General features: G+C 46.3%; 1 protein-coding gene across 8 annotated transcripts in view; it reads left to right on the top strand.

The window, feature by feature from the left end:
• Window positions 1–18,470, top strand: part of Ptprm (protein tyrosine phosphatase receptor type M) — a 680,881-nt gene that overhangs the window by 634,691 nt on the left and 27,720 nt on the right. For 4 of the 8 annotated variants that reach the window (XM_029531514.1, XM_029531511.1, XM_029531510.1 and 1 more), the window contains 4 exons: window positions 12,068–12,184; window positions 12,866–12,916; window positions 16,506–16,660; window positions 16,834–16,969. In XM_029531514.1, coding sequence (XP_029387374.1) covers window positions 12,068–12,184; window positions 12,866–12,916; window positions 16,506–16,660; window positions 16,834–16,969 — 459 coding nt within the window. The remainder of the gene's footprint in view (window positions 1–12,067; window positions 12,185–12,865; window positions 12,917–16,505; window positions 16,661–16,833; window positions 16,970–18,470) is intronic. The other 4 variants (XM_021218491.2, XM_029531512.1, XM_021218492.2 and 1 more) reach the window with 1 other exon arrangement.

Below are 18,470 nucleotides of genomic sequence, written 5' to 3'. Positions count from 1 at the left end.
ACACACACACACACACACACACACACACACACACACCCATGGAGACTTGGGAGGGAAGAAGTCTATTCCCATGCACAAAAATAGGGGTGTATTTTTTTTTTAATCTAAAATGTGTAATTCTTAGAGAATTGTCACCCACGTCCCACAGGCCCAGTTCAAGCAGGGAATCTGAGTACTTGAAAGGCAAACCTTAGAGAAAAGGAAATGAAGAAACTGATTCAATTATAAAGCTTCCTGTGACTAGGCAACTCCTGACTGACTGCTAAGTTGGGCAGTTTTGAGACTTGTGAAAGAAGAAGAAACATACTCTCAGACAAAGTGAAGAGAAAAACCATAAAACTGTCCTTGAATCTAACCAAAGCCATATAGAAAATCAGGCACTAAAACACTACATTTAATAACCTCAGATCATAAAGCTTTATAATATACTGGTTATCTGGATTGCTAATCCTAACTTTTATAAATGTTACTCTGATATGATTCTTTCAAATAAACATGTGCAAAAATAATCTATTTTCACTTATGAGGACACACTCACAATTTGCAACTTCCCAAGGCTTGATAAATGTTCCTCATAAATATATACATGCATTCAAGTGAACATAGGCATGCATGCATACAAGTGAACATAGACATGTATACATGCATACATGCACACAAGTGAGCATGTTCATGCATACACACATGCACATACATGTACATGCAGGCACGCACCTGTGTACACACACACACACACACACACACACACACACCCTGATGCCAGTTTCAGAAGTGCTCTTTATATTTTGAGGAATGGCAAACTGCTGCTGTCTGCTCTGCATGAAGGCCACAGTGCCTGTCTCCTGAACCCTGTATAAGCTGAACAGAGAGCTAATGAATTTTCTGCAGGGGAGACAGGATCCGTCTCACGCCTTCACCTCGTGCCTCCTGGGCTTCTGCTCACTAGTGTTTGTACCCTAAGCTCCTCAGAGATGCTGCTCATGTCTCCCGCTGGGCCTTCTCCCTGACACACATGCCCCTCATCACCATGCAGGAACAGTGGCAATTCAGACCACATAGATGGCATGTATAACTCTAATGGGGCTGAAAGAGCCCCATGGTGTTGTGTGTGTTTGTGACATACATGTGTCCACGTGGGTATGTGCATGTATGTATGTGGCTGGCCTGAGGTCAACATCAGGCCATCTTCCCTAAGCGCTTGCTCTCCATCTTATTTTTGAGACAGGGTCACCCACTGAACTATAGGTCATTGATTTGGCTAGCCTGGCTGGCCAGTGAGCTCTAGAGATCCCTGTTTCTCTAGGCAACAACCCCTAAGCCCGACAGCCCAGTACCATGCCTTAGTATGCAACTTTTCTGTGGGTGCTAGAAATGTGAACTCCGGTTTTCATGCTTGCTCATTACCAGCTGAACCATTTCTGCAGAACCTAACCTGGCATTTTACCCCTTCCTCTTCTGTGCTTAACTATGTTTGTGTGCACAGATGATTGTTATTGTATTCCAGCTGCCTCCAGCACTCCCAGGCCTGTGGCCTATGAGCAATACAGGCCAGGTCAGAATACAGCCTAAGTAAGCAACAGCCCCTACTACAGTCTAGGTCCATGTGGTCACACAATGATAAAGTCACCTAACAGGTTTCTCACATGTCCCTCCCATCCCCTATTTTAAGTAACAGCTATAGTGGACAACCTCTGACCTGCTGCTCCAAAAAAAAATAGAAGAGACAAACTTTTAAGACATTTACAATGCAATTATGGATTACACACAGCTCTACAGAAGACCATCCCTGCCAGCCATAGGAGTCTGTGAGAAGAGCCAAGTGATTTCTTCCCTGAATATGTGAGCTAGTATAAAAAGCATGGGGTATTTCCATTCACCACTTCTTTTCCTGGACCTTGGCATACCCTGCATTTAAAGTCACACGTGTGCAGACAGCAGGTGCCTTGAGGATGTGAGCGAAGTTCACTGCCGCTATATTAGACCTGACAAAAATACAACTGCATTTAGCCCACCCGGTTAACTCTTCGGGTTCAGCAATTCAGCCTAACCATTTATGTCCCTTTAAGAAGAGAGAGAGACTTTTTTTCTCAAATACCAACGAATCGCAAATCGAACTTCAGAGATGCTATCATGCGCCTGACACCTCTTTGCCAGCCATCTCCTATGCTACAGTGGCAGGATATTGCAGATCAAATCACATCTGTGGGTCTGAATAACAAGTGTTTATCGTTATTCAGGTCTCGAGCACGCTGAACACAGACCAGCTCTTCGACAACCGCTTGCCCAGTCATGGGCTCCTTGAATTGCCATCTGACAGGCTGGGCTGTACCCTCTCCTGGCTGGCCGTGCCACCTCTCCCTTCGTTTTCTCTTGTTGCAGACATACACGGTCATGTGCCCCTGTGACTTTAAAGTGCCAGGGAGGTTATCAGGGTTATACATACAGCAGACAGACACATGTCCCTGGGACAAAAACCCAGGAACTTTTATCACCAACCCCAATCCCACTGCTCAGGCACAGCTGTAGATTCTTAACACCAACACTGCACATAATATAGGAAGATGGCTGCCTCGCCCCTGCTCTTGTGAGCACTGGGTCACAGGCTTCGGGCAACGCCCAGCCTTGAACAGTCTTGACAAATAGTAAGTGGTGCGCTCACTCCAAGGCAAGATCCCTTTTTTCTTCTCCACTTACCACCTCTGCTTATCTAATCTTCTAAGCCCCTGACCCGGCTTTTCTCCTAAGGCTTAGGGTTATCTGGCCAAGTAAATACAGGAGTAAGCCGCATAAGCCGGGGGCTCCTGGGAGGATCGGACCAGAGAAGCAGAAATACGCAGTGTACAGTCTGATGATCTTTCTATAACCAAGGGGCAAGACAACAGTATTTCGAGTTCCCCTGTTTATGGAACAAATAAGGCAGTAATTCAGTAGGCTGCAGGCAAAGAGAATTCATTACCTGAGAACTTTTCTCTGGCAGTATCTGCCCTATGTATAAGACCAGGTGGGGACAATAGCTTGTGGCTCAAGCTACTGGCCCGTTTCTTTGACACTCAATTTTCAGTCATGCCATTGCCATGAAATCCACTCAGCTCGCTTCCACCTGACAGGAAGAGTGTAGCTCTTTCCTGCATTACAGACTTGTAAACCTCAGGATCAAGCAAGGAGCATTGGAGTGACATTATTTAAGCACCTCGGGGCACTGCTGGATTATAGAAGTGCCCTGGTTACATTAATCATGAGGGTAGGAAACAAACAAGTTGGATGGCAGGATTTCAGTGGATTATTTACTGGGTAAATAAGCACAGAAAAGACCAGGACAGTGATTTGGTTGGAACTCTATCTGCAAAGAGGCTGAGGAGCCAGGAGAGTCACTACTACAGAACTGGATGCTGGATTTATACCTGTGAGCCTTGGGCTGCCTGCTTTGCAGAAATAGAAGTGTCTAAAGCCATAATGTCTTTCCTTCCATCCTCTCTTTTTCTGCATGAGCAGTCAAACCCTGCCCCTCATTCACGCAAGGCAAGAGTTAAGCTACTGACTCTCTCTCTCTCCCCCTCCCTCCCTCCCTCCCTCCCTCCCCCTCCCCCTCCCCCTCCCTCTTTTTACTTTTTCAAGACAAGATCCTTCCCTGTTGGTCTATAGCCTAAATTGGCTTTGGCATGAACAGTCTTCCTGCCTCAGCCTTCAAGTTCTAGGATTACACACCTTCACTACCATGCCTAGCCAGGTTTTTCTATGCTATTGAATAAGAGAGTGTTCCTTAATTCACTAGTGCATCCTTTCTGACGCTGTAGAGTCTAAAACCAACAGTGAACACATAGCCATTTTAATCTGTTCAAACAACTGAGTCACGAACTTCCCATTCTTAGGGAGCTCATATGATCGTTAGTCAAGAGTGGCAAGCCACACATTTCTGTCACCATGTTCTTCCTGTCCCTCTGACTCTGTTTAACACAGATTGTCACAACTTAAAGAGGGGGCATTGGAACAGCTTGATCAGGCCTCGGGTAGCATCTGGCTTTCTGCCTTTACCCTAAAAGTTATTTACCTCCCTTGAGAAATTCCCTGGGACAAGTACCTGTGTCAGAATACCCCAGAAGAATTCCATCAAGATTAAGACGTCTGGCATTAGAGTTCACTCTTCTGAGTCCTAGCATAGACTGTGAATAATAAGGTTACAATACATGAGGCCAATGGAGCTCTACACTGGGAGAAGTCCCTCTTCTATCACAGAGATGTTGCCCTGATGGAAGCCAGCAGCACCATAGTGACCGCCACACCACCAGTCCGTGGACACTCATGAGGCAGCCCGCCACACCACCGGTCCGTGGACACTTGTGTGGCAGCCCATAAGGAGGGTCTTCAGAGTCCCATTGTCCATGGAATAGATATGACTATTGCTCCATTTCCTTGATAGCAAATAAAGCTTCCAGACAGAGCTACCAAATACCCACCCAGATCTCAACTCCAGAGGCTCCACATCTGACATCCATGCCTCCCAAAGAACCAACTCTAGAAGTATGGGGTCACTCCAGGATCTGGGATAATTTTAACAATGAAAAGTTTAGTGTGCTATTTTTCAAGTCAGAAAACATATCCAGGGTGGCTTCCTGACTCATACAATGTCATGTGGCCATCCTACAACCCAGCTAGAGCGAGTCCCAAGCCCCAGTGCCTGCTGCACAGGGCTCTTTTCCTGGTAGCACACTGTGAAAGAGCTAAATGTTTGTTTTTAAGAGGCTCTAAAAATTATTCTTTTATCTATTAGCCTTACAAGTTAAATCTACTTAGAAGGGATTGCATATATGTGCATGGATGTGTAGTGTGTGTGTGTGTGTCTGTGTGTCTGTGTGTGTGTACATATACACATTGAGGTGGTGTATGTGAAGAATATTTGTTTAAACTAGAAAAGCCTTGTGAAACACACAGAAACAGCAACATGGAACACACAGAAAATTCTAGGTCCCTGATCTCACTCGGCACCTTTGAATTGTGTTCTTGAGCCAGTCGCGATGGGCCTGATGCTGCTGTCAACTGTTCACAGTGGAATGATGCAGAGGAGGCCCCAGTGTTGCCTGAGCCTGCACTCACTGTGCACGCAGCTTCTCCTGCTTCCTCATGCCCCACTTGCCCCCTTGGCCTTGCAGCTACCGCACCCGCCTTGCACTCGGTATTTCTCCCCAGCACGGAAGCTGACTAGGCTGCTGCCACCTCAGGGCAGGCCCCTGGTGGCACGCATTGTGTGCAAAGGAACCAAGCCACTGTAAAATGCTGGCACTACAGCAATGCACTCCCACAGCCCACTCTTCTCAAATGTATACTTTTTATCCATGCACCATCAGAGCAGCTGGCCATCCTGAACTATAGCTGTAGGACTATAGCTATGCCATCAAAGGACCCCACCTTCCCAGGCCTATCCAACAAAGACTTGAAGACTGAAGGCAGGCTTCCTGGAAATGTCTTCTGCCAACTTCCCCCACCTATACCACCTGACCCTCCCCATCCAACAATGGAAGCAGCACCCTTTCCTGTCAGGGGCACTAATAGTGTAGTCTACCCTGGGGAGGTTCAGATTTCTTCCCTTGGAATTAACACTTACCTTCTGATCTTCCATTGCAATTTCATTTAGAGATTTTTTTTTAGCAAACATTCAATTGTGCCAGTCTTATTCTAAATACATTACAAAAATGATATTCATAGCAACATTTTTTTATTATGCTCCTTCTACAGATAAAGAAATGAAATCTCCAAGAGGTTAAATAACTCGCCCAACATCACAGCTAGTAAATGAAACTTGGCTTTTAACCCAAAGGGATAAAATACCCAAAGGGAAAGTGCTTTTGATCACTGAGCTTGACTTGTGAGCTGCCTCAAGTTAGATTTGCTGATTGCCCCTGTCTTCTCATGAATGTTACAATCATAACTCATTCCTCCGTGTCCGCAGAAAGACCGAGCTGGAATTCTGCTTGTCACTGTCCACATGGCAAACAGAATAACCTAGAAATTCCACATCCTACGCTAAGGCATTAGCTAAGAGCTTTGCCACATTGGGGTCACAAAGTTGAAGTGCTGATCTCAAAAGCCTTTGCATCTATCTGTCAATCAGTTCAAGTTAGTCATTTGTAAACTATAGATGGCAGTCTGAACTCTGCAGAATTAATGTATGGGGACATGCTCTGTCTTCCTCATAAAAGGATTTAGGAGGATAGATACCAGCTTGGGCCCTTGCAAATTGTTTCCCTCTCATGCAAACCAGTAAGGGCTCTCTGTATAGAAGTCGAGGTGACCTTACAAGTGAGGGTTTGCAAACTGTCTTTGTAACACCAAACTCCAGCTGTTTGCTTTAAGTTGCCTTCCCAGAACACAGACACTTTTTCCTTTTCCCATTTAGAAGTTGGGAACATTTCATTTACCACATGATCGAGTACCCACTAGCACATATGGAAAGAGCCTGAACAGGCCTATGACTTGCACTAGGTCACAAATCTAAAATATGAGCTCATTAAGGTGATGACTATGTACGGAGATTTACCGAGTGCCACTAAGAAGATACCGCACTATTGTACTTTGGAGCCTGAGTTTCTGTGCTACTAATGCTGCTATTGCTCAGGTGCCTAAGACACTGCTTTACGGTATATTCAGAGTGTGTGACATGTCTTTACTAAGCTTAGTGATGGTGAGCTTCCTCCTTGGCCAGAACTTGAACTGGGGGAATTGCTAAATGCCAGAGCCCGCGTTCTTGAACAGTCGCATAGCAAAACAGTCAGAATGGGAATGTTTCTTGAAAGCCTACTAAGGCTGGCTTGTGCCACCCTCTGGATCCATCTTCAACTGAACAGATCACAAGAGAAGAGCCAAATAGAAAACCAGAAGCCGTGATCTAGGCCATGGAGACTTTACACAAATGCCTAGGTGGATGAAAAGGAAATATTTTTACATTATGAAGCTCTTTCCTAAACTAAAACTCTATATGCACTCCTCAGTACACTTGATTTACTGTCCATTCTTGAAGTCTTCAAGTGCCCTTCTACCCGGTGGTCATGTGAATCAGGTCTGGAAGGAAGAAGCCAGCCGAGGTCCCTGTCTACTTATCAGTATATGTCAAGTGTTTTAGGATGAGCAGTGACCAACTGAGACTTACATAAATATGTGTGCAGCATAGCTGTGACCTTAGCTGGGCCTAGTGGCTCCTGCCTATGATCCCAGCACTCAGGAGCCTGAACCACATGGCAGATTCCAAGACAACCTGGACTATATCACATGACCTTGTCTCAAATAAGAGACGGGAGAGAAAGAAGAGGAGAGGAGAGACCTTATATTATTGTATGAAAAACTGCTGGGAGGCATAGGCAGAAGTTCGCAGCTTTTTTTCTATGGGAAAAGTCAACAATGGCTTCAGAATATGCTCTCCTCCTTCCCCTCCCCTCCTCATCTACCTCACCTAGACAGGGCAGCTAAAACCACTTTAGATCTCCTACTTTGTATCTGCTCCTGAAGCCAAACCCTAACAAAACCTAAGAAAGCCAAGTGCTCCTTGAGGTCTACCCTCCCACCCAGCCCTACAGCTTGACTTGGGGTCTGGCCTACCCAGGGAGTTCATTGTCTACCCTAGCCCTGTCTTCCTCATAGAGGGAACCAGGGGCAGAGAGACTAGCCTGGGACCATGCAGACTGTCCTCCTCCCTAAGCTTCCATGTGAGGGTACAATTCTGAGAACATCTCACCCAAGCCAGGAAGGGCTCTCTGTATGGGAGCTGCAATGACCTTTTTCGAATGGATGTGCAAACTGTCTTTGTGCCTCCCGCTGTTGCTTTAAATTGTCTCCCGAGAGCACAGAAACATTCCCCTTAATTCCCGTTGGAAGTATACCCAAGCCATACAGTAGGAGACTGGACAGGCCAACCTTTCTCCTCTGCATCATCATCTTGTTTCTGTGGAGAATGGTTTACAGGAAAGAACAGAGGCAGCACAGATCCCTTCCCTCATTTTCCTCCCGTCATAGAGTTTAAACTCGTCACTTAAGAAGGATTATCGTTTTTTTGAGGTCTTGCAATTGACCGGTCTAGCACTTGGCTAGATCTGTTTATTGCATTGTGTCTGATGATTTCCAGACCCGTCTGCACTTGGGATCACACGGGAAGCTTCTAGAAATTACGGTTGCTTCTACCCCAGCACAGCGATCCAGGAGATAGCCTGGAATGTGGCCTGGGTCAGCAGATTTAAAGCCACTAACCTCATCTTAGGACAGACTCTCTGGGTAAGAAATGACATCATCCCTTCTTGACAGACGCAGAACCTAAGGTCACATAAGCAAGTTGCAAGGCCTTCTTCCAACTCATATCAGCCAGGTTCTGCTGTCTGTCTGGGCTGCAGAAGTTCCTCTGGCCAGTATGGGCTACAGGCCAGGGAGCTTGTTGGAAGTGCCAATTCTTGAGACCCCGGGGATTTGTCGAGAATCACCACAAGGAGTTCTGATATATTATGCTAGAGTTTAGGACTCTTAGTGTAACCACGTCAGAATGCACTCGAGGTCAAGATGAGGTACTCCAGGCTCCGGGGAACTCGCTCTACCCCAGTGATGTTGTGACTTTAATAAGCATGAGATTATCTCCAGCTGTGAGTTAAAAATGACTCTCCTTAAAGACATCTTCCAGTAAGTTCAAGATTCTCACAATCTAATGCTTTCTGTGTTCTAAGTTACTGAATTTTAAAGCCCAAGTCAACAACCCCTTGGAAGTGGAGACTACATCTCTCCTGCAGCCAAGTGTGGTAATGACAGGCAGTGGGGCCCAGTGCCCTCTGCTTGATTAATGGCCTGGTGGAATCTGCATAGGGTACCAAAGTAATCAGAGGGCCCTGGAAGTGGCCTCGTTTCCATGCTGGAGGCTGTTGTCATCCATGATGAAGATGTGTGGGTGGCGAGGCCTCTGCTAGATGCTGGGCAAGCACCCTCAGGCTGCAGGAGACAGCTGGCTTGGCACAGGATCAAACAGGAGCATCGGGTTGTGTGAGGCTGGGGATCCAGCAGGTGTCTCAAAAAGCCTTGGTTTCAACATCGCTGTGTGCAGAGTCATAGCCAGGAGGTGGCCACAAGCCCCTCGTGCTGCGGTGGTGAAAAGTCATCATCCCTCATGAAACATGTTTTCCTTCCTGTTCCTTTTTCTTCGAGCAAAATAATATCTTGGCACAAGTCCAAGCAGTTAAAAAAGATACTTAAGAGGAGCTCAATTTGGAAGGATTTTTAGTAGGCTGAAACAGATGTGGCAAACCATTTCAAGATACTCTGGGAGATGAGTTGGGAAAGACCGGATTCTAAATGGTCCCTCTGCCCTTTCCGGACCCGCCCTCACAGGTGCTGGTGTGTAAGATTCAAGGGATCTTTCTAGAAGGAAGTACCTCTATGCTTCTGTTTCCTCGGCTGCCTCTGGATTAGAGCATCCAAGTGACTCGGGGCCAGCTCCCAACCATGCATTTCAGAGGAGGCCACTGTCCTTAGCTGGGAGAGCAGCCGCACCTGTTCACCACCAGTGCAGCTGTAGTGGAAGCCCTTGACTTTGGAGCTTCCACACAAAGTGAACATGATCTAGCATAGAGGTTCCTGTCGCCCACCTGCACATAGAGGCGGTCCCCCTGGATCTTGATAGGTGCAGATCTCTGGAAAACTGCAGGAAAACTGGGTCAGAACTCAGATGCGATCTGGACTGACACACAGGACCGGGCATAGGAGAAACTCTCAGTCCATTCTGGCAGGCTTTAGCTCCTTGACCTCAGGGCACTGAAGGCCCCACGTTCATGTTTACTCCCAGGCAGAGAGGGAAAGGAGTCTAAAATAGATGAATAGGCAACCATGCAACCAACTACCCTTTACCTACTGTGCCTATAGTGTATCAACTAGGAGACACCAGATAAGGGGGGGAGGTTATTAGGTTAAAGATCCCTGGTATAACACAGATTGCAGGTGCATCGTGTGTATATGTGGGGGGTGTTGTTGTTGTATTGTTCTATTATACTTGCCACAGAAATACACTTTTACTTGTATTACACTGAGTTATTCCATTTTAAAATAACATATTCATACTATATTTGTAGCTTTACCCACGACCTTCTGCTTTCATAATTGAAGACACAGTCAGTAAAAGAGCCCATCGTGTGCTCTGTAAGCATCCCTGATAATCATCATGGGCATTCTATAAGTGAAATTATGGCCACCCTCAAGTTAGAGACCCGTGCATATGCACCATCTGACCAGACTTGGCATCTACAGAAGAATCGCTTGGGCACTTCAGATAGCGTTTGGGTATTCATGACGTGTATTTCCGAGATACTATAGATAGCACCTTCTGGTAATGTCACAGATAGCATTTCCAGGCAAAGCTCCTGTAAGGAGGTTCCCAATGGCAATTTAAAACAACATGGGATCAAGCCCATCTTTGTCCCCTGCTCCATTTGCCTCAAACTCTGATTTGTATACTGTCAACTAAGTTTAAAAAGGATTATCTTGAACTTGTGGAAAGTTTCAAACATTTAGAGGCAGCTAGAGTCCTAGCCAGTCACAAACCATACTATAAACATTAGTGTGACACAGGTGTTTGCCTTCTGAAAGGTCTTCTTAGCCCATAATCCTTTGTGAAGTTTTTCCCAGTCTTGGATTTTCCTTCTTATACTGATCCTATGCCTGTCTCCATGCAATACAGCCCTGGGTCGCCCCTGCATATTTATCATGTATGGGGCATGACCTCCAGGTGCTGCAGGATCTGAAATATAAGCAAAATAACCCCTTTCCCACTGGCCAGCAGGAGCCAGGTGTTTGAAGGATCTCATCCTTGCTACTACATATGCCCCTTGGGAATCAAAGAAAGTTCACATCTGTGGGTAAAAGTCTTGGGTAGTGGTGGGGGTGAGTAGGGGTGGGGGGTTAGCATCTAACATGTGCATTAAAAATGGTGGGGGGTCAGTTCCTGGAAAGAAATGGTGAGAAGCCATTCTAAACAGACAGAACGGTTTTGGATCACAGTCTCTTTTAGGATTAGGTTAGATGTTTATCCTTGAACATAATTGTAGGTTAGACTGAAAATGCAAGTTGTAACCAAACTTTTTAAGTCACTTATACCCCAAGATGAGAGACATTCTCGTCAATCTCACAGACAGTGCTAGAAAGCAACAATCCCGAGATGGTACAAGTCAGAGTTGGGGGGTGGGGAGGGGGAGCTCTACTTGGGAGGTGGCATCTTGATACTTGTCCATGTAGAACATCCCTGCAGGAAGAGGAAATGTAAAGCACAAGAATTGTGTGTGGGAGGCATTTCAGAGAGATGATGGAGTTTCGTGAGGCCATAAAGAAAAAAAACGAAGTCATTTCATTTTCAGGGAAACTGAGGCAACCGGGGAGCACCCATCATGTTAAGTGAAATGAGCCAGAGTCAGAACGACAAATTCCATGCTTTCTCATATATGTGGGGCTTAGATCTGCAATCATACACTGTATATTAGTATATGCATATGATATATGTGGGGGGTTGGTACAGGTGTATGAGAGAGAAAGAGAGAGACTGAGAGAGGGAGAGAACCGGAAAGAAGGCAGCAGAAGGGCATCATAGAGGAGATAGAAAGTAGAGAAGCCAAGGGAAGCATCCAATAGAGACAGAAAGGCCCGAGCTGGGGTCAGGAAGGAAACCAGCCGCAGGCAGGAAGGGATGCGGAGGAGGGACACAGGTGAACAGAGTGTAATGACGAGTAGGTATGAAGGGGTCGGGACGAAACCACCTAATCTGTGTTCTAACCTAATTGTAAAGAGACAGTCCCTCAAGAGTCGAGGAGACTAAAATTTGCAAACTTCTTCTATGGCTTCCTCTTCCAGGCTATTTCCTGAGTATGGAGGGATAGGAAATGAATGTTTACTATAACAGGATAAGACTAGGTAGATGGGGCTAACAGCAACAATAAACACACTTGTTTTGGGGTACGCGGCTACCTTGTGTGTGCAAATTTATCCTGTAAATCACATGACCCCCTCACTGAAGGACCTAAATAAAAAGCTAGACCCATAATCTTCTTTGTGTTCCTTGAAGGTGAAATGCTGCAAATACTGGCCAGATGACACCGAGATCTACAAAGACATTAAAGTCACCCTAATAGATACAGAGCTGCTAGCAGAATATGTGATAAGAACATTTGCAGTGGAAAAGGTAAGTGTGGAAGCCAAAGCGAGCCGCAGTAGCTTCACCAGCTTATCTAGGATCTGGCGTGGACGCAGGTAGGCTCTGGTAGTTTCTCAAGACGGCGTCTCACCCTCTGATTCCCTAACAGCTCAGCTCCATCCTTAACGCAGGCCATTCCCATTTCATGGCAACCTGTATTTTTTTTCCTTTACTAAACCCAAAGATAACGTCCACTGCACTATTTTCATTTTAACCTGGCTGATCTTTGCCCGTTTCTCTTTCTCAGTTCACAAAGCAAAGTTTTCTACAATTAGATGCCATCCCAGCTTGATAAGTGTGTGTCCCCTGTTGAACATCCACTTGCATCTCCCAAAACTGAATTGGCATAAGGGCTGAGACAGCAGTCAGGTCCGCAGTGCTACAGGACTCCCTCAGCCCCTTCAGGCTTTCTAGGGTCCAAAGTCCAAAAGAGACTGAAGGGCCCTCAGGGAGGTGGCAACACAAGGGAGCCCCATCAGTCACAGGCACTCTTGCATGAGCCAGCACCGCCCTCCATATTCACTCACACTTTGCTCTCAGTCCTGGGCGAATGCCCATGCATCGGTTCTCTCCCACCTCATCCCATACGCATGGTTAGGGCTGCTTCTCCAGGAAGCGCTGTAGGCCGTAACAGGGACTCTCCTTGTCCCCTTCTTTCTGCTGACATAGGGAGGGGCCGGAGGTGAAGCAAACTGCAGTCCGTCCAGAGAAGTGCCACAGGTACGCTGTGGGGAAGGTGGAGGTGACTGAGAGACACTCTGCCCCTCAGAGGCCCACAGGCTCTCCTGTCAAGAGCCTGGGCTCCAGGACGCAGACCTGCCTGCACAGCTGCTGCACAGAAATGATCGATCTATCACGAATTCTGTCCGCTCTCATTCAGCCAGCGGCGACAGACCCCTTCCAGGGCAGGGTTACGCCAGACTGCTGGCCTCTTAGCTCCTGGCTCTTCTCCTGATTCTATGTGGTCACTGTGTCTAAATGTACTTTTTTGGAATAACAAGGGCATCTCTGGGGAATAAGGAAATTGCAGGATCTGCCTATTGTCTAATTCATACTGATGACTGGAACTGCCATTCCTAGTTTGAAAATCCAAATTTACAACAAGACTCCCAAACCCAAAAAGGCTTTACTTTATTTAATCTGTTTCTCATACTAGTTAGCTTCTTTCTCCTATAGCCTACCCCCTCCCACCACCACCTCTCTCTTAATAAGCAAGAGGGAGGCTTGGAGACTTCAAAGATCGTAAGGTTCTGGTTGGCTCAATTCTTCGAGTTCTAAGTCTCACACTTTGATGTTGATTTTTTTTTTTTCCTTCTCAGGCAGGACTGTGCGAGTAAAGCTCTTGCAGGATTTCTGTATGGCTCTTGGCAAGAGCACTCATAAATAACTGCATTAAAACAGACAGCAATAAAAGACCCTCGGTATTTTTTTTTCCTAAGCCACTGCTTAAACATGACGTTCTTTGAACAAGAGTCGGCCCCTCTAATAAGCTGAAAATGCATCCTGGTTGTTAAAGCAAGGGTCGGTTTGTTTCTCCGCTCTGCTTTTTAACCTTTTATTGTGCCTGCTCCATTCCCAGCTGCACAGAAATGTTCCTCAAACACCCAGGTATTTCAGCCATGAGGCGACCTGTGCAGTGATGGTGTAAGGAGGAGGCCTGTTAATGATTTTTCAGACTAGGCGATTGGAGTCTTTAAGAGAGAAAACCCTATCGTTTAACTTCCGTAGACCACTTCTCGGGCTTTGAAACTTTCTCATTAAAGAAGAAAGGAAAATAAGTAGTTATATACGGGCTTTGGGTTCTTGCAATTCCGTTTTGGGAGCAGGATGTAACAAGGTGAGCAAGTAGATTTGGGTTCTTGTGCAAAGCAATCAGATAGCCGTAGCCTGGGGTTGGTGAATCCCTAGTTTGCCGAATCCTAGATGGTCTCCTTCTCTTTCCCACATACCTACTGGTTCTATGTAGCACACAACCCCCCTCACTCTGACATGGCAACTCCAAGGTCCCCACAGACCCAGACCGTACTTCATGATTCGGCCAGTCATTCCACAGACATAGAATAAACCCACATGGGGATAGACAAAGTGGTCTGATGTGGCGTCTCCCCTCCCATTATACTGCACGGAAACATTAAATGATTTAGACTTTTTTTATGTAGCATTAATGCTTTTCTAATGAAAACTAAAGAAACAGCGTAATTAACATCCAGCTGGGAAATGTGGACTGTGATTGCTGTTTGGTCCTATGCTTCTCCCCAGGAGACTCTGCTATTAATGTACAAGAAGGAATGTTACACCCCAAGTACCTTCCTTTGCCTTCGTGACAGTAACGAGTAGATCAGAAGGTGGAGCTTCATTGTGGGAACGGGTGTTCAGGACACCTGAAGCTAAAATGTTCCTTGCTATGAAAATCAGTCATAAAGGCATTAGTTGGGAGCCCATCTCCCGACGGGTGTCACTCTGGGCCTGAAATTGAGCATATAAAAATCTTCCCCACCTGAAGGACATGTGCATTTGTTGCCAAAGCTGTTCTGAGTCACAGGATGTACCTCATCACCTCAGGCTTGTCACTGAGCGTAATTCCAGGGGAGCGAGCACTGGAAGGTCGAGAGTGGCCTGCCTATCTTGTGATGGGGGTCTTTGGAGCTGTCCAAATATTATTTTCAGTGATGAGAAAATTTGGCTCTTAACCACCTCGCACTGTTATTCTGGTCCCCTGGGGCCTGGGTAGCTCATTGCACTGTGAGTCCCTGTCTACTTGCTTCTTTACTGTTCAAAGTCAAGTAAACCGTAGGGTTGCCACAGGAAATAGAGCTTTGGCATTGGTACGTCACTATGTGAAAGATATATTAACACACTGATAACAAATAGCAAATGAGTCTTATTTTAAATTCTGGACTTTCTTCCCCCTCCCGGCCTTCCCAAGCCCATAATAACTGGGAATTTATTCTTTATTCACTAACCATTTGGGGATGATTGGTAGACAATCTGGTAAGGTCCAGGTGTGTTCATCTGTAAAATGAAATAAATCCAAAGGAAGGATCAGGTGTGGGGACACAGTAGAGCCAGTGGATCCCAAATTTACTTGTAGCGTTGGTTTTAAAAGTGATTTTTGTTTTTCAAATATACCCTGGGCCTGGGAGATGGCTCCGTGGGTAAGGGAGCTTGCCATGAAAGCAAGCGGTCCTGAGGTGAGATAACCAGCATCCACATAAAAATGTGAGTTTATCACCCACAGTATTGAGAGAACAGGGAGAGGTGGATCCTGGGACATCACTGACCCAGCATCCCTGTTAGACCTCCCTCTGTACATGTATGCCTTTGCATGTCCGTGAATCCTCCATACATGTGTGCCTATGCAAGTGCATGAGTAGCTGCACACGCCTGTGCACAGTAACACCACATGATGGCTTCCAGCTGTCCTTAGCTCCAGTTCCAGAAGACTCCGTTCCCTGTTCTGAACCTCTGTGAGCGCCAGACATGCGCACAGTGCACTTGCCTGCACGCAGACAAAACACTCATACATATAAAAAATAAGCAATCCTTTTAAAGGGTTAAGAAGAGCAAATTAAAAGCCAAAATAAGCATAGAGTCCCTTCCCTTGAGCCCCCTTCAGCTCAGTATCAGGCAGTGCCCCACCTTCCACTCACTGCTCGAACAGAGAATCCCAGTAAAAGTACTTCTTGACCCTCGTGCTTCCTGACACGCCTGTTTCCACAGAGGAAACGACCACTTGAAGACAGGATGAGGCACCTTCATGTTTCCATAGCCCTGGCTGCCTTAACACTTGAAGTATTTATAGTCACAGAATTGCTAGTGTCTGAATGAACAGGCCACACATTTGTTTAAACCAAAGAGAGAGACCTAACTGAGCTACAGATGAAACAGATTGGAAAGGGGTTCTAGTTGATTCTTTCGGCAAATGTGTTCCAACTGCTGATGGTGTACACACACCACGTGAGCACCTGGAGCCAGGACAAGGGTCTTAACATGCCAATAGCTGCCAGAAAACAGCTTTTAATGCTGTCTGCTTTGTACAAAAGAGCTTCGGAAGAACCAGAGAGACCCATTCATCTCCAGAATCGCCTGTGTCAATTAGCAAGTCCTCCAGACACCACCTCCCCCACTCACGCCTATAAACAACTTTACATCCTAAGTCTACCAGATTAAATGGTCCAGCTACAAAGGCCCATCTTTGCCAGCCCTACACTGGCTCCTGGCTCACAGAAGCTTTGCCTCCCTGCCTACACTAGCTCATCCTTCCCTTTCCTTTGTTCTCCCTGCTGCTGTGGCTGACCGCGGACTACAGAGAGGCATTCACGAGATCCGAGAGATCAGACAGTTTCACTTCACCGGCTGGCCGGACCACGGCGTCCCCTACCATGCCACTGGTCTGCTGGGATTTGTCCGACAGGTCAAATCCAAGAGCCCACCCAATGCAGGCCCGCTGGTGGTACACTGCAGGTAAGGAAAGCTCCCGGGGCTTCCTCGTGGGTACACCAGGAACTGGGTCTGGGTATGGGGTTTCATGGAGATTCTAGAACGCATTCTAGAAGTGGATGAGGTTGGTAGTTTAGGAAGCTAGAAGCCTCTCGGCGGCCCTTCCCCTTGTCTAACATCCTCCTCTCTCCGAGCAGTGCTGGAGCAGGAAGGACGGGTTGCTTCATTGTCATCGATATCATGCTGGACATGGCAGAAAGGGAAGGAGTGGTGGACATCTACAACTGTGTCAGAGAGCTTCGGTCCAGGAGAGTCAACATGGTGCAGACAGAGGTACTGTATCTTCAGCCCATGGCTGAGTCCCCGGAGTCTGCCTTGCGTACCCACCTCCTTGGGCAAAAGAAGGATGCCAACCACCCCTACCAAATTCCCTAGGAGAAAAGTACCTCCTGATTCCTCCAGGCCCAGCCCCTTCCTTCTTTTGTCTGCTCTTTCAAAAACAAACCAAAAAGGACTTTTCAAGTTACAGATTCTGGTGCCCAGAGTTTTTCCGGGGACAGGAATCTGTAGCCATCAACCTACATTCGCACAGTTGCCTGTGCCGAGGGACCCAGAAGAGCTTCTACAATTAAGCATTCAAGGTTCCAACACTGCTCCTATTCCGTCTGTCTTTTAAATTAGCTGAGAAGCAGAGCAAGACAGCTCCTGGGGATAGCGAGGTGCCTACCAGGCCGCTTCAGGGTAATCTCCCCCATTCGATACCAGCCTCCTAGCTGGAAAGATGTTCTCCCTGCCGCCTGGCATCATGGGACTTCATCCAGTTTGTGGTGTTCGTACCAACTGGTAACGCTTAAAGTTGAAATGAGAGGTATATCAAGAAGTTGACATTTCTAAAACTTATATCCTGGACCTGGGGCCTGGAACCTAGGGCCCATGAGGACTGTTCCTGAAGCAGACTAAAGAGTGAATGAATAGCCCTATGTGCAGGTTACACACAAAAGTTTACAAACCCTGTGGGACCTTTAACAAGCCTAAGAATGTCAGAAGTCAAAAGGGCTCCTTCGGTGCCTCTTCTCTTTAGACTAGAGGCATATTTCAAAACATAAAGGTGATTAACTTTTTACATTTAATGCTTAAACAGTTCATCAAGTATTAAAGCAGCCATCTTCTCACTTTATCGTCCTTTTTCCAGAATGTTATTTACAGAAATTAATGATAAGAAAGCCTGTACTATTTCATTTCATCGAAGACCAATAATAAAGATGCCGAAACTTAATTAATTCTAGGGAGAGTCTCTGCCAAGTCACATTTAGAAGAATAGTTTTTACACATGTTTATTGACGTGGTAATCGGGACCAAATCCAGGGGCTTGCACCCATGAGACAAGCTATCTGCCATGGGGCTACACACAGCCCTAGAGAACCCATATTTTAACTATCGACTATATGCACGTATAAGAGCTATATTCTACACTTATTAGCGCTTTGAGAATTATCAGAACTAGAACCATTAACCAATGGTTCAAAATAACTTGTGCCTAACACTTGCAACTGTCTCTGGAACTTGCTTGAGTTTCCCTGAACCATCTTTATATTGTGAACTTGACTAGGAAATTCTTCCAACGTCAACCAAAGCCATACTCACTCAGCATCTGAATTCGAGTTCCAAATTCATGGGATTGGAACTCGAGGGGTATTTTAGCTACTGTCCCACCTGCTGTAATTGGTCTGTGGGATAGTCTTCATAAAGCTGGACCGTCCGATGCCCTGGCACACGGGCCTCCTACTGCTTGCTTCCCTGTTATAGATGGGCTGCTCCTCTCAGCTTGGTGACA

The sequence above is a fragment of the Mus pahari genome, chromosome 18, assembly GCF_900095145.1.
Source record: "Mus pahari chromosome 18, PAHARI_EIJ_v1.1, whole genome shotgun sequence".
In the NCBI taxonomy this organism is placed as follows: Eukaryota; Metazoa; Chordata; class Mammalia; order Rodentia; family Muridae; genus Mus; species Mus pahari.
This window is presented reverse-complemented; position numbering and strand designations above follow the sequence as displayed.